The 21,280-nt window shown below is 43.9% G+C and overlaps 1 protein-coding gene across 10 annotated transcripts in view; it reads left to right on the forward strand.

Moving 5' to 3' along the window:
* Positions 1-21,280, forward strand: part of LOC123993121 (dedicator of cytokinesis protein 10-like) — a 185,925-nt gene that overhangs the window by 158,189 nt on the left and 6,456 nt on the right. For 6 of the 10 annotated variants that reach the window (XM_046294930.1, XM_046294931.1, XM_046294927.1 and 3 more), the window contains exons 39-54: positions 950-1,054; positions 2,551-2,660; positions 2,999-3,114; positions 3,834-3,971; positions 4,378-4,560; positions 4,852-4,962; positions 5,520-5,735; positions 8,633-8,690; positions 9,720-9,818; positions 12,669-12,775; positions 12,970-13,092; positions 13,208-13,321; positions 13,856-13,861; positions 17,384-17,530; positions 19,977-20,187; positions 20,716-20,906. In XM_046294930.1, coding sequence (XP_046150886.1) covers positions 950-1,054; positions 2,551-2,660; positions 2,999-3,114; positions 3,834-3,971; positions 4,378-4,560; positions 4,852-4,962; positions 5,520-5,735; positions 8,633-8,690; positions 9,720-9,818; positions 12,669-12,775; positions 12,970-13,092; positions 13,208-13,321; positions 13,856-13,861; positions 17,384-17,530; positions 19,977-20,187; positions 20,716-20,906 — 2,035 coding nt within the window. The remainder of the gene's footprint in view (positions 1-949; positions 1,055-2,550; positions 2,661-2,998; positions 3,115-3,833; positions 3,972-4,377; positions 4,561-4,851; positions 4,963-5,519; positions 5,736-8,632; positions 8,691-9,719; positions 9,819-12,668; positions 12,776-12,969; positions 13,093-13,207; positions 13,322-13,855; positions 13,862-17,383; positions 17,531-19,976; positions 20,188-20,715; positions 20,907-21,280) is intronic. The other 4 variants (XM_046294929.1, XM_046294934.1, XM_046294936.1 and 1 more) reach the window with 4 other exon arrangements.

The following is a 21,280-nucleotide window of genomic DNA, read 5'->3' on the forward strand; positions in this document are numbered from 1 at the left end:
TGTATTGATGGCCACACTTTCATGTGCGGCGAATGCGGTGCAACGAAGACTGACTTCTTACTGTTTAACCCTAAAACCTCTGCTGGTGATATTGGTGTGTGTGTGTGTGTGTGTGTGTGTGTGTGTGTGTGTGTGTGTGTGTGTGTGTGTGTGTGTGTGTGTGTGTGTGTGTGTGTGTGTGTGTGTGTGTGTGTGTGTGTGTGTGTGTGTGTGTGTGTGTGTGTGTGTGTGTGTGTGTGTGTGTGTGTAGCTACTCGCATGGCTTTGCCGCTGTCATATGTAAGCTAATGATCATGTAGCATTCCTGTGGCATGATGACCATCCCTCCTCCCCATCATCCCTCCATCCACTGCTCTACATTCTCTGTGTGTACTGACCGTAGTAGCATCACTGACCTGACCACTAACAAATCTGCTAATTGAGATGACATTAGCGGGTCTTGTTAGGCTCAATTCATCTGTTCATCTTCTGTCACCACATACACTAGCTAATGTATTAGCAGCAAGCAAACTAGCTTCCAACTAATGCTCTATAGCCCTTAAAATACTTCCTAACTAACGGCAACCTCAACCTAACATTGGAAAAATGTATTTATTTCTCTATCTAACGCCACTAACCCCGCTACTTTGCTGTGGCAGCGTTCAATACTGAAATGACCCCCTCCTCTTTCTGCTTGGCTTGATGGCTTTAGCCCACCTGATTCCACATGTATCACGCGTTTCAGAGTAGGAGTGCTGATCTAGGTTCAGGACCCCCCCCCCCCTGTCCATAATAATCTGATTCATTATGATCTGAAAGGCTAAACTGATCCTAGATCAGCTCTCCTACTCTGAGATGCTTGATAAATTTGGGTCGTGATGTTCAAATTGAAAACGAGGAGGAAGAGTAATGATGATAGTGATGATGATGATGCTGTGACTTAACGCTGGTGTCATTGGCTTGTGAACAGGAAGCTAGCGGCCGCGGTAAAGCTGGCCCAGGCCACCCAGAACAATGGCACCCTGAAGGGCTCTAACCATTCCACCCAGCCCTCCACAGGCCTGCTCCCTCAATGGTAAACACACAGTCGCTACCTGGGGGCCCTCCACACAGGGAGCGGGGTGAAGTTTTCCCTACCACCTGATCTTGGATCAGTTTAGCGTTTACCCCACTAATGGTTAAGGTTAGGACCGGGGGAGGGGAATCTGTACCTAGGGGAAACTTCACCTCGGAGATCCACACATACTCGCACACACACGTACCCTTTTCACACTACTGAGCAGAGCTGAGCCGAGCTGTACTCTGCTGGCCTAGTTACGCATCCACTATAGTTGCTGGAACCGGGCTGGAAAGGACCATGTGAAAGTAAGATATCAGAGCCAGTATAATATAGTTCAGGTTGTCACCACGGTGAAAATGGTGATAAATACAGTGGACTTCAGAAAGTATTCAGACCCCTTGACTTTTCCCCCCAAAATTTAATGCTACAGTTTTATTGTAAAATGCGTGTAGATCGAGGTCAAAAAAGGACAATTAAACCAATTTGAATCCCTCTTTGTAACGCAACAAAATGTGAAAAAAAGTTAAAGGGGGTGTAGACTCTACAGGCAGTGTATGTAACAATAGCTAGGTGTCTTACATTTTTTTGGGGGGGGGTTACTGGACAAAAATGTATAGCTTACTGAACGAAAGCTCTAAATAAAGTGGAACAGAAAAGCTCCTTTCTGCCTCTATATCCCTCAACTCCATGTTAGTCCAGTAAACTACAGGTTTTTAGTCCAGGAGACTATAAATAGGACTTAAACCAGCCGAGTTTGTGAACCCCATTTGTCCTGTTATGAGTTTAGTTCACCATTGCTGCTCATCAGTGTCGTCTTCATGGTCCTGAACAAGTGACCATCCATGGTGGACATTGTGAGTGTGTCATGTGACATAGTGTGGTGGCCACTCTGTTTGCCCAGCATGCCCCCCCAGTGTCTACCATACGTGTGGCGTGGTGTAATTGACTAGTCCTTTGTCTGCATATCCTCCCTCATTAAAAATAGGATCCCTGTCTTAGCGGCAATCCCGTTTAACTACGTGGTCGCATTAACATGTGTGTTGTCACGTTACAGGGGATGTTGTTTTCTTAGACATTTTCACACACTTAGGACCAATCCCAAATGGACCCCTGGACCCTTACGCCCTATGCACTTGTGGAGATCTGATAAGATTTGACAGGTGCAGTCAATAAATGGTCCTCCAAGGTTAATTGAACATTTCCCCATATTGCTTATACCAATCACGTCCTCTCAGATCTCCACAAGTGCATAGGGTCTACTGGTCCGTTTGGGTTTGGGCGGCAGTGCAGAATTACAGGCTGTTTTCCATGGTGGAGTGAATATATTGGGTGTCGTGTTCACGAAACGCAAGACATTATGAGAAGGGTCAAATGAGCGTTCCTATTGGATAAGTTCACAGAATATCTCTCTTCGTTTCAAAACGCTTTCACCTGTTTCGTCTCTGCTGAACACCACCCCTTGTGAGGTCGAAAGTTATGTGTTGTGTGTTTGACCCCCGTCTGGTCACCAGGATGCTGTCAGGACAGGATGGCCATCGGCACGCCCGCTCCCAGACAATGCCCATCATCCGGGCCAAGAACGCCCTGACCAACCCCAAGCTGCTGCAGATGATGGAGACTGGTAATGTCCCCCCGAGTACTCACGCCTAACAACACTGCTGGGCAATGCCACCCCGGTCCCATTTCAAAACTGTTTATTTCACATCAATGTGTTCTGTTATTTAGTTGGTTAAGTTAGCTTTTGTTGTCCTAGGCCAATAGCTTGTTTTACTTTTACCAACTGCCAATAGTGCTATTTCTTATATATTACAGTGCTAAGTAACATTACTTAGCTATTATAATTCTGTCTCTAGTGTTGTCTTTTGTTAGGTGCGTGAGGGTTATTACTAGGGTTAGGGTTGGGCTATTGTTGCTAGCTGTGCTGCTGTACCGTTGCCCTTTTTCCTGTCCTTCCCTCAGATGGGAACATCCCAGAGGGTGACCACCTGAGCCCGACGGACATCGAGGCCAATCTGTCCACCGAGGTGGCCCTCATCGTACTGGATGTCCTGGGCCTCTTTGTCCATCACCACAAGGTCAGACAACAACACTGACCACTGTCTGAATGGTCAAACACCGATCCTGACAACTTACAGACCTGTTACGGTTGCTCAACTTTCCCGAAATCCCGGTTGGAAGATTCCTGGAATCTCGAGGGAATAAACAGGAAATCCAACCAGGATTTCGGGAAAACCTGTGAATTGTAGGGGAAATTTCTAGAATTTTGACTTATCCTAGACCTGTCATTCATGAGCCTATTTTAATACGCCACTGCAACCTTGTGGTTATTACTAGGAACTACAGTGACTTTTTCGCCTGAAATCTGTTTAACTATTCACTATTGTTTCACTTCACTGAATCTGAGATATTCAGTTTGTATTCCAAGCTAGGGATTTGTATCTTCTGTTGTTCTTGTAGGTTATGGTGCACTCCTCAGTCCTCAAGTTAGCTGTCCCTCAATACCTATAATTGCTATACTCTGTAAAGCAACCCGGCAACCTAGACATGCTGCTTTTTTTGTCTTTTGTGATTCATATTACGTCTGTGTCCCAAATGGCACCATTTTCTCTATATAGTGCACTACTTTTGACAAGAGCCCTATAGGCCCTGGTCAAAAATAGTGCACTATATATGGAATAGGGTACCCTTATTTCCAGACTCAATTGGTACCGCAGTGCCGGCTGGTGGACGAGATAAGGAATAGGGTGCCATTTGGGAAGCACATATGTTGATTGTTGTTCATTCTCTCCCACAGAAACAGTTACTGCAGGACGAGGGTCAGAACCTGCTGATGAAGAAGGTGTTCGACACCTACCTCCTCTTCTTTCAGATCAATCAGTCCACCAGCACCCTGAGACACGTCTTCGCTGCCCTGCGCCTCTTCATACAGAAGGTCTGTGTACTGGCTGATAGTGTGCATGGGGGTGAGAGAGCTAACTGACTTCATATTACATTATTGATGCTGAACTCTCTCTCTCTCTATGTCCCTCTTTCTCGTCCTTTCTCTCCTTCCCTACTCTCTTCTTATTTAACCTCATCTCTTCTCTCTATCCCCTTCCTTACTTCCCCTCTTTCTCCCTTCTTACACCCTCTCTCTCTCTCTCTCTCTCTCTCTCTCTCTCTCTCTCTCTCTCTCTCTCTCTCTCTCTCTCTCTCTCTCTCTCTCTCTCTCTCTGTTCCTCTTTCTCGTCCTTTCTCTCCTTCCCTACTCTCTTCTTATTTAACCTCATCTCTTCTCTCTATCCCTTTACTTACTTCCCCTCTTTCTCCCTTCTTACACCCTCTCTCTGTCTCTCTAGTTCCCCTCTGCGTTCTTCCAGGGTAAAGCGGACCTGTGTGGCTGCCTGTGCTATGAGATCCTGAAGTGTTGTAACCACCGCTCCAGCTCCACCCAGACTGAGGCCTCCGCACTCCTCTACTTCTTCATGAGGAAAAACTTTGAATTCACCAAGGGAAAGTCCATCGTCCGCTCCCACCTACAGGTCAGCGGGGGTGGAAGGATGTGTGTGGTGTGGGTCTTGGTGTGGGGGTGGATATGTGTGTGTGTGTGTGTGCCAGAGCTTTCTTTATTTTCACTGTTTTGTTCGGGGGAACACGGGGTCTGGGTAGAGAAAGGCCACAATATTTCTATGGCTTTGTTTACCTCTGAAACAGACAGTTTGGCAGCCGATCAGAGACCACACACACATCGCCACACTGTTTCAGAGCGGTTGTGATTAGCGTCACCTTCACTCTCGTTCCCTTTCCCTCCTCTCTCTCCTCCATCCCTCCAGCTGATCAAGGCAGTGAGTCAGCTGATTGCGGATGCTGGCATCGGAGGCTCACGCTTCCAACAGTCTCTGGCCATCATCAATAACTTTGCCAACGGAGATGCTCCTCTCAAGGTGAGAACAGGGACTGGAGTGAGAAATGTTTTGCATCCCAAATGGCACCCTATTCCCTTTAAACTTCACTACAGTGTATATCAGGGATGGGCAACTGGCGGGGGAACTCAATTGGGGTGTCAACTTACGAGGTAGAAAATTAGACAACGCAAGGTGCAATTTCTAAATTTCGCTGTGTATCAGTTTTTCTCTTGTAATGTCAGTCACTAATAGTCACTCAATTAGCCCTTGTCAGCAAAACATTTGTTGATTGGTAAGTTAGTCTAGGGGCCAGCTATGGCAATAGGGTGATGTTTATTTGGGTGTCAGCCCTGGTGTTGAGGAATTAGAGAGTTAGTGATTCCTCTCTTAACTCCCTCTAGTGACTAATAATGTTTGTATATGCTGCAACTGTGTATACTGCCCGTGTTTGATCTGATGTGACGTCATGCACATTGTTTCTTGTAACTGAGCCACACAGAAGCCACAAACCCTTTGCCTGTGTTTACGGGCAAAAAGGACAATAAAACCTTTTATGAACTGTGACGTCATCGTGTTTGATCCATCCGCCCTCCCAGAACACACCGCTCCCTGCCGAGGTGAAAGACCTGACCAAGCGGATCCGCACGGTGCTGATGGCCACGTCGCAGATGAAGGAGCACGAGAAGGACCCGGAGATGCTGGTGGACTTGCAGTACAGCCTGGCCAACTCCTACGCCAGCACCCCCGAGCTCCGGCGCACCTGGCTGGAGAGCATGGCCAAGATACACGTCCGCAACGGAGACCTCTCCGAGGTACAGTAGGACTGGGTTATTGGGATATGTTATGGGTTGTGTGATCTGATGCTATGTTGTGTATACAGGGTACAGAGGTATGTGCAGTGGGTATCATATAATTATTCACCCCCTTGGATTTTTTTCACCTTTTGTTGCGTTACAAAGTGGGACTGAAATGAATTATATATTTTGTTGTCATAGATCTGCGCAAAATGCTCTATAATGTCAAAGTGAAAAGAAAATTCTACAGAAGTTTACAAATTTAAATAACTAAACAAAATAGTTAATAGTGGCATAAGTATTCATCCCCTTTGTTTAGGCAAGACTAAATTACACTGATCAAAAATACAAACGCAACATGCAACAATTTAAAAGTTTTTACTGAGTTACAGTCCATATAAGGAAATCAGTCAGTTGAAATAGATTCATTAGGTCCTAATCTATGGATTTCACATGACTGGGAATACAGATGTGCATCTGTTATTCACAGAACCTTTTTTTTTTAAAGGTGGGGGCGTGGAATGGGAAAACCAGTCAGTATCTGGTGGGACCACCATTTGCCTTGTGCAGCACGACACATCTCCTTTGCATAGAGTTGATCAGGCTGTCGATTGTGTTCTGTGAAATGTTATCCCACTTCTCTTCAATGGCTGTGCGAAGTTGCTGGACGTTGGTGGGAACTGGAACACGCCGATCCAGAGCATCCCAAACATGCTCAATGGCTGACATGAGTATGCAGGCCATGGAAGAACTGGGACATTTTCAGCCTCTAGGAATTGTGTACAGAGAATTGCGTCATGGGACCGTGCATTTTCATGCTGAAACATGAGGTGATGGCGGCGGATGAATGGCACGACAATGGTCCTCAGGATCTCATCATGGTATCTCTTTGCATTCAAATTGCCATCAATAAAATACAATTGTGATTCGTTGTCTGTAGCTTATGCCTGCCCATACCATAACCCCACTGCCACCATGGGGAACTCTGTTCACAACGTTGACATCAGTGAATCGCTTGCCCACACAATGCCATACACGTACCATCTACCTGGTACAATTGAAACCGGGATTCATCCGTGAAGAGCACACTTCCTGTGTGCAAGTGGCCATCAAAGATGAGCATTTTCCCACTGAAGTCGTTTACAACGCCAAACTGCAGTCAGGTCAAGACCCTGGTGAGGACTACGATCATGCAGATGAGCTTCCCTGAAGCCCATTCCCCCCCAGTTGCCCTTTGTGCAGAAATTCTTCTGTTGTGCAAATCCATAGTTTCATCAGTCCAGGTGGCTGGTCTCAGACGATCCCGCAGGTCAAGAAGCCAGATGTGGAGGTCCTGGGCTGGAGTGGCGACATGTGATCTGCGGTTGTGAGGCGTTGAACGTACTGACAAATTCTACAAAACAACGTTGGAAGTCGGCTTTACGGTAGAGAAATTAACAATAAATGATCTGGCAACAGCTCTGGTGGACATTCCTGCAGTCAGCATGCCAACTCCCTCAAAACTTGAGGCATCGTGTTGTGTGACATTACTGCACATTTTAGAGTGGCCTTTTATTGTCCAGTGTATGAATCATCTTGGCAATGGAGAAATGATCACGAACAGGGATGTAAACAAATATGGAACATTTCTGGGATCTTTTATTTCAGCTCATGAAACATGGGACCAACACTTTACATGTTGCGTTTATATTTTTCTTCAGTGCAGTTCAGAGTTCAATGGCTGAGTTCAGAGTTCAATGGCTGTGACGGGAGAAAAAAACAGAGGGTGGATCAACAATATTGTAGTTACTCCACAATAATGACCTAAATGACAGTGAAAAGAAGAATGGATAATATACGGAATAAAAAATATTGCAAAACATGCATCCAGTTTGCAACAAGGCACTAAAGTTGGAATGAACTTTTTGGTCTAAATGCAAAGCCTTATGACAACACATCAGTGAGTGACTGCCTCCTTATTTTCAAGCATGGTGGTGGCTGCATCGTGGTATGGGTATGCTCGACATCGGGCAAAGACTGGCCAGTTTTTCAGGATAAAAAGAAACGGGATGAAGCTAAACACAGGCAACATCCTAGAGGAAAACCTGCTTCAGTCTGTTTTCCACCAGACATTGGGAGACAAATTCACCTTTCAACAGGACAATAACGTACAACACGAGGCCAAATCTACACTGGGGTTGGTTACCAAGAAGACAGTGAGTGTGCCTGAGTGGCCAAATTACAGTTTTGACTTAAATCTGATTTCAAATCTATGGCAAGACTTGAACATTTCTGTGTAGCCATGACCACCAACACCTAATGGCCAAATATTGCACAGTCCAGGTGTGCAGAGCTCTTAGAGACAAACCCAAGAAGACTCACAGCTGTAATCACTGCCAGAGGTGATTACATCTAATCAAGGAAAATTTGTGTTTTCATTTTTTATTACATTTGAAGAAATGTTGTGTAGATCATTAGATTTTGTTTTAAATCACAATTAAATCTATTTTAAACTCACTTTGTAACACAATAAAATGTGTAGAAATCTAAGGGGGCGAATACTTATTATACCCACTGTACCATCCCACCTCTGACACCATAGCATCATTTTTAGCGGGTAATTCAAACTTGTTCAGACTGCCACAGTCTCAAGAAGCCTACCTCCATTGGAAGTGTTTATAATGCACTTTCCAAGGCTAGGTTTGTCACCATGTGATAGTGTTCAGGGGCCATATCAGAGCATCTCAGAGTAGGAGTGCTGATCTAGAATCATCTCACCCACTGTCCATGTAATCCAGGTAATCTTATTTATCATGAATTAAAAGTCCAAACTGATCGTAGATCAGCACTCCTACTCCGAGATGCCTAGTTAATGATGTGATGGTATCTGTGATTAAACTGTTCACCTCCTTTCCTCCTGTTCCTCTGTCCCTCAGGCGGCCATGTGTTACATCCACATCTCAGCCCTGATCGCTGAGTCCCTCAAGAGGAGAGGTGAGCACAGCCCGCTGGGCCATAACATGGCAGTACTGCTAACAAGCTTCTGGTGTGTGTGTGTGTGTGTGTGTGTGTGTGTGTGTGTGTGTGTGTGTGTGTGTGTGTGTGTGTGTGTGTGTGTGTGTGTGTGTGTGTGTGTGTGTGTGTGTGTGTGTGTGTGTGTGTGTGTGTGTGTGTGTGTGTGTGTTCGTGTTCTCTCCAGCATGTGTGTGTGGAGAACCTATAACCTCTTTGCTTGTGAGTCTTCTGGCCACTTCTGTCCATCGATTGGCTGAACAGCATGTGTGACATCATCATTCAGCGCTTTGTGCATATGGCTACTGTAGCCTCTCTGTGCAAACATTTGTTTCTAACTAGTTCTTCTGCTTGTGTAGGGGTGGAAATGGTATGAGTGGGTTGATGTGTATGCTTGTGCGTGTGTTTGTGTATACATGTGCTTGTGGGTTTGTTATACACTGTGAATGTGTGCATGCTTTTGTGTGTTGGCATATTACTTAGTGTGTGAGAGAAGAGAGGTTAGTCAGAGCTGAGCTGTGTGTGCTCTCTCACAACTCGAGTGTCTGGAAACAATGACATCATCCAATCAGCACACAGAGGCCTCTATGTGCTACAGTACTGGCCATCCACTCTTTACTCTCTCATACACAAACATAGGATGCATCCCAAATAGCACCATATTCCCTGGACAAAAGTAGTGCACTTACATAGGAAATAGGGTGCCATTTGGGACTTAACCAGTGTCTGCTGCTGTGAGTGTGACTTCACATCCTCTCATGTATAGTATGCACTACTATGACACAGGAACTCGGTGTCTCCATCTGCGCGGGTATGTGCTTGCTAGCCTATGCATGCTTCACCGTTGAGCGCACGAGCCGTCATCGCTCTCTCTCTTTCTGCCGCCACACGCCGAGTGTGGGAAGCATGCCCTGTGAAGCACTGGCTTGTCGTGAAGTGAAAAAAGGCAAAACAGCAAGTGGAAAGTTACATTGTGTACCTTAAACTCCTATACTCCTCCTTATAACGCAGGCTACTGGAAACTTGACAAGGCCAGGATGTCAAGTGTGGTTCCTGAGGAGCCCAATGTCATTAACTGTAGCCCCTTACTAACCCCCCGAGATGGAGAAAGTGAGTGTGCCGCCACGGAACAGGGATGTGTAAAGGTTGGGGGCGATTCAAGCTATGCTTACTTCAGAATCAGAACTTTATTCGTACATTTACAGTTGAAATCGGAGGTTTACGTACACCTTAGCCAAATACATTTAAACATTTTCACAATTCCTGACATTTAATCCTAGTAAAAATGCCCTGTCTTAGGTCAGTTAGGATCACCACTTTATTTTAAGAATGTGAAAGGTCAGAATAATAGTAGGGAGAATGATTTATTTCAGATTTAATTTATTTCATCACATTCACAGTGGGTAAGAAGTTCACATTCACTCAATTAGTATTTGGTAGCATTGCATTTAAATTGGGCCAAATGTTTCGGGTAGCCTTCCACAAGCTTTTGGCCCATTCCTCCTGACAGAGCTGGTGTAACTGAGTCAGGTTTGTAGGCCTCCTTGCACGCACAAACTTTTTCAGGTCTGCCCACAAATGTTCATTAGGATTGAGGTCAGGGCTTCGTGATGTCCACTCCAATACCTTGACTTTGTTGTCCTTAAGCCATTTTGACACTACTTTGGAAGTATGCTTGGGGTCATTGTCCATTTGGAAGACCCATTTGTGAACCAAGCTTTAACTTTCTGACTGATGTCTTGACATGTTGCTTTAATATATCCACATAATTTTCCTGCCTCATCGTGCCATCTATTTTGTGAAGTGCACCATGTCTTCCTGCAGCAAAGCACCTCCACAACATGATGCTGCCACCCCCGTTCTTCACGTTTGGGATGGTGTTCTTCGGCTTGCAGGCCTCCCCCTTTTTCCTCCAAACATAATGATGGTCATTATGGCCAAACAGTTACATTTTTGTTTCGTCAGACCAAAAGACATTTATATTTATATATATATATATATATATATCCACTTTTGTACCTGTTGATATAATTTCATTATTAATTCACTTAGTTTATTTTATGAGCATTTGTAAGATTCTTATTTGCATAAAATAGATGGAGACCAGCCTTGTCAAAAATAGATAATAGTATTTATTCTCGGGGCGCGCTGCCATGTAACCACGAACAACAGTTTATATACAAAATATGACGTCACAGGTTCTAGAATGAATCTCCTCCTCCCGACCAAGACAGAGCAAGTTTAAAAGTTCATTCCGACCCAGTAGCGGGACACACAATAAAACTTAATTAACTCTTGACCCCTCACCATTATCGATCACCACTTAGCTGACAATTCTAGTTAACAGAAAACCTGGGAATGCACTCACTGCCTTATCTAAAACACCCCAGAGCTAAGTTTTGTCGGTTCAACCATAGGTTAAAGACCTTGTCTGTTTACTTAAACAAAAACACTTCCAATATTCTCCAACCTGGCTGGAATGGTATTTATTTAATTTAATTACCTCCTGTTTCAGGCTCCGTAATCCCTCACTTATGGATTCATATTGTTAATCAGATATAATAAAACGGGGATATTGTTTAGTCATTTATTCATAACATTCCTAACAGTACCTGTTTACTCCAGCATCTTCATAAGGTCCTTTGCTGTTGTTCTGGGATTGATTTGCACTTTTCGCACCAAAGTACGTTCGTCTCTAGGAGACAGCGCGTCTCCTTCATGGGTGGTATGACGGCTGCGTGGTCCCATGGCGTTTATACTTGCATACTATTGTTTGTACAGATGAACATGGTACCTTCAGGCGTTTGGAAATTTTCAGACTTGTGGATTTCTACGATTTGGCTGATTTCTTTTGATTTTCCCATGATGTCAAGCAAAGAGGCACTGAGTTTGAATGTAGGCCTTGAAATACATCCACAGGTACACCTCCAATTGACTCAAATGATGTCCATTAGCCCATCAGAAGCTTCTAAAGCCATGACATAATTTTATGGAATTTTCCAAGCTGTTTAAAGGCACAGTCAACTCAGTGTATGTAAACTTCTGACCCACTGGAATTGTGATACACTGAATTATAAGTGAAATAATCTGTCTGTAAATAATTGTTGGGAAAATGACTTGTCATGCACAAAGTAGATGTCCTAACCGACTTGCCAAAACCTATAGTTTGTTAACAAGAAATTTGTGGAGTGGTTGAAAAACAAGGTTCAATGACTCCAACCGAAGTGTATGTAAAGTGTACATCTACCAGGAATTTAACCTTGTGAAATGGTGCTGACAGCAATAAACAGAGTATATAGAACGTACACATAATCTACATACAGTATACAATTATAGACAGTGAAAACAGTTTTCTTAAAAATACTAGGACCAAACTTTGACTGCAACTAGCAAAATGGAGTCTGAACTATAACAGATGCACAGTGTTTTGAAGTCCACTGCAATGGCTTAGCCGTACCACTTAGAACAAAGCAATGTATTGGACATGCATTCTAAGTGGTATGCTGAACATACCTCATGACTCAAAAGACTAGCAGAATGTCCAGGCAGGTATAATGTCCACTGATTTGCCTTTGCTATTGAAAGATGTCTGGATGTCTGTGGTCTACCTTGCCCTTTTGAGAGATGCCTTTATTGATGTCCACCAACGTTTCACTTGATATGTGTAAAGAAAGCACGTTCACAATGAATGGAGTTACTGTTCTTTGTTTGGGTTTGTTGATATGGAACACAAGGAAAGTTCTGTGTGTGTGTGTGTGTGTGTGTGTGTGTGTGTGTGTGTGTGTGTGTGTGTGTGTGTGTGTGTGTGTGTGTGTGTGTGTGTGTGTGTGTGTGTGTTCATACCATTGGATGATAAAATGCACAGAAGCATAAAGAAGGGAGTGACAACATGTTGTTCCTATGAGCTCTCTGCTCCTATGTCCCTCCTTCCCTGATGTCATGTCCTGTTTGAAACCTCAGCGTCCTTCTCCATGGGCTGGGCGGCCTTCCTGTGCATCTCACCGAACGTGAAGGAAGAGGGGGCCATGAAAGAGGACACCGGGACTCAGGATACCCCCTACACTGAGGTACCCTCACCACCACTGGCTGCAGTACAAAAAATTGTATAGATTTGGAAGATCATTCAATGACAATGCAGTGCAGAGCCTGGGCCCGTATTCATAAAGTGTCTCCGAGTAGGAGTGTCGATCTAGGATCAGGTCCCCTCTTATTCATTTAGACTTCAAATGCTACACAGATCCTAACCTTCCTGTGTATGTAGGACACTCTAGTGGAGCAGCTGGAGCTGTGTGTGGACTACCTGTGGAAGTCTGAGAGGCACGAGCTCATCGCCGATATCAACAAACCCGTCATTGCTGTCTTTGAGAAGAGGCGAGATTTCAAGGTGACCAGGGGGTATAGGACAAGGTTGTTTCTTGACCAGGCCAGAAACACTCTGACAGGAAGGAGATCAGAAGTAATATCAGATGTGATTGACATTGTGTGTGTGTGATCCACAGAGGCTATCGGAGCTGTACTACGACATTCACCGCTCCTACCTGAAGGTGACAGAGGTCGTGAACTCTGAGAAGCGTCTGTTTGGCCGATACTACCGCGTGGCGTTCTACGGACTGGTAAGTGCCATCAGAACCACTGAAGACACTGAAAATGACAAACACACCTTATTGATAGGTGTACTGTGTACCTAGCCTGAGTGACAGTCTGTTTGTGCTATCATGCTAACTCCTTGTTACTCATTGTCATGTTTGGCATCGATCTGGATCGCACACACAGACTGGCACTCAGGCTAGCGTGTACCATCCCTGCTCTGGGATTCGGTCCTTCAGGTCTCAGGGGAGGAGGAATGATGTCACAGCGCGATGCTAAACTAGCTTCAACTAGCTTCGACTAGCTTTGACTAGCTTGATAGCTAGTCAGTACATTCTATAGTTATAGCCCTCTGGTACGACCCCAGTCTCACCGAGTATTTTGTCCCATAAAGGACGTCAAACTCCTACATTCACTAAGCTGGTTGGGCACATCTTAGAAGAGCCTAAGAGAGGGGTGGATCAGTCTCTTTAATAGTCAGTCTCTTTAATTCTAGTCAGTCTCTTTAATTCCTCCATCTGCTCTTTTTCTTTTCTTCCTTTTGGTTTTTCTGTATCAAGATTGCGGTAAGTATTTGTCTCTCTTTTATGTTTCCAATCTTTTTTGTTCCGCTTACCTTCTCCCTTCACCGGTAGTAGCTTCTCTAACCTTTCTTCTAAGATATATGCTGTATACATATTGTTACATGATATGTATACCTACCGGGGTTTGGGGTCGATTATATATCAATTCAGTCAATTCAGGAATAAAGCAGAATTTACATTTCCCTCATTGAAAAGAAATTGGGAAATTATAATTTCGGTTTACTTCCTGAGTTGTAGGAATTTAAATAGAATTGACCCCGATACCTACATCCTATAATCTCCAGTAATCATTTCCCCCTCAACGATCCCAAACTCTAATCTCTAGCTTCTTTGAACAGATCTTAGAACAGTTGGTGTCAAGATGAAATAGCAGTATACATGCAGGCAGGCCAGACCAGGGCCTGTATTCACAGAACATCTCAGAGTGGGACTGCTGATTTTAGGATCTGTTTAGCATTTTAAGTCATAATGAATAAGAGGGGCGACCTGATCCTAGATCAGCACTCCTACTCTGAGGCACTTTATGAATGCGGGTGTGTGTGGAATGTGGAATGTAGGGCTCTTTCTCAACTGATCACTCCTCGATTCCTTTCATTCCCCTCTTAGCCGCGTTGATCGAAAATTCAAGCCTAATGAGCCATACATTAAAGACATTTTATGAGCCCAAGTCCAAAAAAGACGAAATGATTGTGCCATTATCCAATACATATATGATACTGTAGGCTACTGCACATTACGCACGACAGAAAAAAACATAACAAATTCAGCAAGCTATTCTAGTCTAGCCTTTCCTGCATGGGACTCCAAGAGCTAAGGAGAGAGGCCAGAGGAGCCCAGGTGCGTGCATATTGCGCAGGAGACAGAGGCTAGTTAGAAGCTTATTATGCATAATCCATCCTTCATTACCTGAAAGAGGTAGGCTAGGACATACGTAGCCATTCAAAAGTTTGGGGTCACTTAGAAATGTCCTTGTTTTTGAAAGAAAATCACTTTTTTTTGTCCACTGAAGATCTTGTACAACGCTGTGTACTACTCCCTTCACAGAACAGCACAAACTGGCTCCAATGCTGTAAATTACTATTGTAGCTGGAAACGGACGATTTTTTATGGAATATCTACATAGGCGTAAAAGGCCCATTATCAGCAACCATCACTCCTGTGTTCCAATGGCATGTTGTGTTAGCTAATCCAAGTTTATCATTTTAAAAAGCTAATTGATCATTAGAAAACCCTTTTGCAATTATGTTAGCACAGCTGAAAACTGTTGTCCTGATTTAAAGAAGCAATAGGACTGGCCTTCTTTAGACTAGTTGAGTATCTGGTGCATCAGCATTTGTGGGTTTGATTACACTCTCAAAATGGCCAGAAACAAAGTATTTTCTTCTGAAACCTGTCAGAGTCTATTCTTGTTCTGAGAAATGAGGGCTACATGTGAGAAATTGCCAAGAAACTGAAGATCTTGTACAGCGCTGTGTACTACTCCCTTCACAGAACAGCGCAAACTGGCTCTAACCAGAATAGAAAGAGGAGGACAAGTACATTAGAGTGTCTAGTTTGAGAAGCAGACAGCTCACAAGTCCTCAACTGGCAGTATCATGAAATATAGTACCTGCAAAACACCAGTCTCAACGTCCACAGTGAAGAGGCGACTCCGGAATGCTGGCCTTCTAGGCAGAGTTCCTCTGTCCAGTGTCTGTGTTCTTTTGCCAATCTTAATCTTTTATTTTTATTGGCCAGTCTGACATATGGCTTTTTCTTTGCAACTCTGCAAAGGTGAAGCTGGTTGTGAGAATGCCAAGATTGTGCACAGCTGTCATCAAGGCAATGGGAGGCAACATGGAAGAATCTCAAATATAAAATATATTTGTATTTATTTAACAATTATTTGGTTACTAAATGATTCCATGTGTTATTTCATAGTTTTGATGTCTTCACTATTATTCTACAATGTAGAAAATAGTACAAATAAAGAAAAACCCTGGAATGAGCAGGTATGTCCAAACTTTTAACTGGTACTGTCTAAATCAATCTTGAACAGACTGCTCGCACATGATCTGATTTAAAGCAATACATTATTATTCGAATGATAGGCTGTTTCAAAACTCTGCAGCTGCAATTTAAAAAATGAAATCTTTACAATAAAAAAGTGAAGGCCTAAGCCAAATAGAGATGTGTAAATGAGAAGCACATTCGGTCCTTATATTACTGTAGCTTAGGCTATCCTGCAGAAAATGTAGGCCTATCTGTCACAAGATTTTTTTTTTTACCATGATGAGATGATCGGTCTACATGCATTATACAGTTATTTATCCTAGGAAAAGGTAGTGGTTTTGGGCAGTAAACCTCAGTAACCGAGTTCCCACCATTCAACCCTACCTTGGACCTATTCCTCCAATACGGTTCAGAAAGCGATGAGGGCCTCCCGAGTGGCACTGCCGTCTAAGGCACTGTATCTCAGTGCTTGAGGCGTCACTACAGACTTGGGTTCAATCCCAGGCTGTGTTACAGCCGACCGTGACCGGGAGACCCATGAGGCGGTGTACAATTCCAGCGTCGTCTAAGTAAGTGGAAGGTTTGGCCCATTTCCTTGTCCCATCGCACTCTAGCGACTCCTTGTGTTGGGCCAGGCACCTGCAAGCTGACCCCGGTCGCCATCTGGATGGTGTTTTCCTCTGACACATTGGTGATATGTGTTTCAAGAAGCAATGTGGCTTGGCAGGGTCGTGTTTCGGGGGATGCATGGCTCTTGACCTTCACCTCTCTCAGCTATCTAACTACCAGATGGATATCACGAAATTGGGGAGAAAAATGGGTTAAAGTACAAAAAATCAATTAAAAGGAGGGATGGACAATATAGGATGCCAGGAATTGAAGAAAGACTCATTGAGACAGAGCCCAGGAAGTTTTCCATAGGAAAGAACACACTGTCTGAAAATAACCCTCATTGCCCTTTGACCCCACGGTGCTTTGAGAATGACCTCTACATGGCCTCTGTTTTATCCAGAACATAACATTGCAATTTTGTCAGTAACTTTTGTGATTACAATTGTGTTCTAACAAGCTGACCTAACACTAAGAAACACATGACCTGACTGATAGGGAAGCGCAGTAAACCACTAAGGGGTGATGTGAGCCTAGAAATTCCAGCTACGGGTTATTAATATTCAGCTAAGGGATGAAGAAAGAAAACAAAGGGCCACAGTTTCTAAACAATACACGCACATATACATACTCTTCAAAGTATTGACGCAGGCATTGCATTCAGAAAGACACACACACACACACACACACACACACACACACACACACACACACACACACACACACACACACACACACACACACACACACACACACACACACACACACACACACACACACACACGCATTTACATTAACATTTGACACCAAACGCTCTTATTCAGAGTGACTTACAGTCAGAAGCACAGACAAACACACACACACACACACAGGTGGTTGGGTAAAATGGTGTTTCTGTAACAGGGGTTCTTTGAGGAAGAGGAGAGTAAAGAGTTCATCTATAAGGAGCCTAAGCTGACAGGACTGTCCGAGATCTCCCAGAGGCTCCTCAAACTCTACTCAGACAAGTTTGGGGCCGACAACGTCAAGATGATCCAGGACTCCAACAAGGTCAGTCTACTACCTCCCCCCAGCTATCAAACACTGTCACATCTATATGTTTCATATACAGTATTATTCAAAGTGTTTCGGCCTCTTTAGTACTTGTCGCTGTTTCTTTCATAGAAAGATTGTTGTCAAAATGTTGTAAATTAATTAATGTACTGCTACATTTTGACAGCAATCTTTCGCCACAGAAAAGCAGCCAGTGAAGTAGTGATTCATTTTGACCATGGGCTCCAACAGGTCGATTGTGAAACTACCAGTAGCTCGTAGCCTACCTACTGTATGAGTAGCTCACCAAACAATTCTGAAAGCATATGCAAGTTTCACGTGTTCCATCGCAAACTGTCATAAACAAATCTCACAAGTATCAGACACCGCCAGCTCCCAACTACTAGGTAATCAACACAACATGACACCCCCGGTTAGCCGCTATTGGCTTAAAAAGCCAAACCTAACACAATATCTGCCAATTCATTTCTAGCAATATTGCCCCTGTCTGTCTGTGTGGTGCGCACGTTTGTCTTTCACTCCGGAGGTAGCCAGTTGATGTGATAACCGTCTCAATTAAACGTTAACTGCAAAGTAGGTTTGCCTGGCAGAAGTTTATCATGAGTAAGTATATCATTTGTATCGAACTTTGCAATGAAATGAGCAGCATCGCTTGACCGGCACATTATACTGCACGTTCCTCACTCGCTTGATGCGCAATTAAAGGGCCAGAATCACAATGAATGGGGTGTTACACTCAAAAATCGAAATGTGTTAGTTTTCTTCCAGACCTATAGGTCAGCAACCACAGCTAGTAAAGTTACTGCAACCCTAAACAAAGAGTTGCAGTCCGTTTTTGAAACGGTGGCCAGTTATAAACTGGTCCTGAACACCTCTAAAACTAATAGCAGTGTATTTGGTACTAAGTTCTAGACATCGGCTGAACCTGGTAATAAATGGTATGGATGTTGAGCAAGTTGAGGAGACTAAATTACTTGGTGTTACCTTACATTGTGTTGGCCATGACGGTTTACAATCTATGTAAAGATGGGGAGAGATCTTTGCTTTTTTTTGACACCACACAAAGCAAGTCCTGCAGGCTGTAGTTTTCTCTCATCTTGATTATTGTCCAGTCATATGATTCAGAGATTTCGGATTGTTTAAAGGTCACATGTACAGGGTTTGCAGGTGTGATTGCAGAGTACAGTGAACATCTTAGGCTCCGAGCTCCAACAAGAAGGAGTAAGTGAAATAAAAGAATGAAAATTGTAATAAAAATAAAGTATTGAAATTACACTACATATATCAGAACTGTAGCAGTGATGAATAAATAAATGTCCATTGGGTTGGAGGCAGAGTAAAGACTGTTTAGGGGGTGTGGGGGAATGACCATAGGGAGAGCAGCATGACCATTGACCAGGAGGTGTGGGGAGCCAAGTGAAAAAGAAAAGTGCTGCAAAGTGCTGCAAAGAAGGTCCTAGTTAAGCTGCAGCTGGCCCAGAACAGAGCGTCACTTTTTGCTCTTCATTGTAATCAGAGGGCTAATATCAATAATATGCATGCCGGTTTCTCTTGGCTAAGAATTGTGGAGAGACTGACTGCATGTGTTGGAAATTCCAAATGGTTTGCATAGTCAACGTACACACAGCACTGTCACACACTTACCCACCAGAAATGCCAACAGCAGTCTTTTCACAGTCTCCAGGTCCAGAACAAATTCAAGGAAACATACAATATTATACAGAGCCATGATTGCATGGAACTCATATCGCGCAAGTGAACAGCAAACTTGTTTTCAAAAAACGAATAAAGCAACACCTCACGGCACAACGCCTCTCCCTCATGTGACCTACTTTGTGTGTGTACAGATGTAGGATCTTAATATGAGCCAGTTTGCTACAGCAGGAAAATAATCCTACAGCAACAGGAAATGTAAATGATTGTGTGTTATAATTAATGAAAAAAAATGTGTAGGGGTTGATAAATGTTTCATTAGGGCATGTCAAGTCTGACATTTTAAAGTGGAAATTACAAACTTTAGAAGCCTTTTAAACCTCAAATACACTGCAAGTTTGCATTTCCAGCTGTACAGGAAAATTTCTGTAACAACAGGATGATCAAATTAAGATACGACATCTGTATGTACTGACATGTATGTGTAAGCAATAGATTCATACATGTTAATGTTTTAAATGCATGTCAATTCTAAAGTATTTAGTCTGTAATGTCTTTTTTTGTTGTGTGTCGAACCCCTGTAAGACTAGCTGTCTCCATTGGCGTCGGCTAATGGGGATCCGAATCAAATCTAAAAAATAACCTCAATCGTTCACCATAAGTAACTCTCGTTTTTGTTTGCAGAACATTTTCCATGGCAAAAATGTTTTGCCACGGTTTTTCTACGTAGTGACCTAATGAATACGACCCAGACTGTGAACTGATTGTTCTGTTTGATATAACCCACCAGGTAAATCCTAAAGACCTGGACCCCAAGTACGCCTACATCCAGGTGACCTACGTAGTGCCCTACTTCGACGACAAGGAGCAGCAGGAGAAGAAGACGGACTTTGAGCGACATCACAACATCAATCGCTTCGTGTTCGAGACGCCTTTCACTCTGTCGGGGAAGAAACATGGCGACGTGGAGGAGCAGTGCAAGAGACGCACCATACTAACCAGTGAGTTATTTAAAAGGTCATTTATGCTCATATTTTCATCCGAAAGAGCTGTCGACATTGACTCTCACATATATTCAGTATGTGGAATGTGCAGGATTCGAACCTACAACCCAGGTGACGCTCTAGCCCACTGAGCCATTGGCTTGTATGGTAGTACACTATACTAACGGGAAGTGTCTGAATGACCAGTAAACACTGAGCTGTAACTGTCTGAATCACTAGTATACTGACCAGTGCTGTAATCAGCGATAATATTCTGACCAGTAAAGTTATAGTGTAAGTTCAAAATAAAATAAATTCCTAAACAAACCCAATAAAATACATCCCATCTTGCAGACACTTTTCTCCAAAGCATACATTTTTTCATACGGGTAGCCCCAGTGGCCATCAAATCCACGGTCCTGACTCTAATGCTCTAACAATGCTCCTCATGCACTAACAACTGAGCCACCCAGGACCACAAGGTTTAACCAATCGGTTCCTCATACCCTGTGTCTACTCCCCCTTCCTTTCTGCCCCCCCACCCAGCGAACTCCACCTTCCCCTACCTGAAAAAGCGTATCCAGGTGGTGGAACAGCAGAGCACGGAGATGAACCCCATCGAGGTGGCCATCGACGAGATGTCCTGCAAGGTGTCCGAGCTCAACCTGCTGTGTGCCATGGCAGAGGTGGACATGATCCGGCTGCAGCTCAAACTGCAGGGTAGCGTCAGCGTCAAGGTAAGGGGTAGGGGTGGAGGAGGAGAAAGATGGAGAGAGACACACAGAAGGGAGTTGTTGAGAGGTCATGGCAGAGCTGACATACACGTACTGTACGCGCGCGCACGCACACACACTACCACTCAAGCGAGTTGAGCTGACAGACACAACTGAGAGACAGACACGCTCACACACAACAACACACATACGCACATCAGTGAGTTCAGAAATAGCTGAGCTGATACACACGTACAGTACCCCCCATGCAGCTATGAAACGGCACATTTTTCTCTCAGCCTCATTGGAAAATGTGTAGAATAGCATGAGATCGGCTATACAACTGCACATTTTTCTTTCTGCCCCATGGCAAAATGTGTGGAAGTGTGGGAAGTTAG

This window comes from Oncorhynchus gorbuscha, linkage group LG13, assembly GCF_021184085.1.
Source record: "Oncorhynchus gorbuscha isolate QuinsamMale2020 ecotype Even-year linkage group LG13, OgorEven_v1.0, whole genome shotgun sequence".
Classification (NCBI taxonomy): domain Eukaryota; kingdom Metazoa; phylum Chordata; class Actinopteri; order Salmoniformes; family Salmonidae; genus Oncorhynchus; species Oncorhynchus gorbuscha.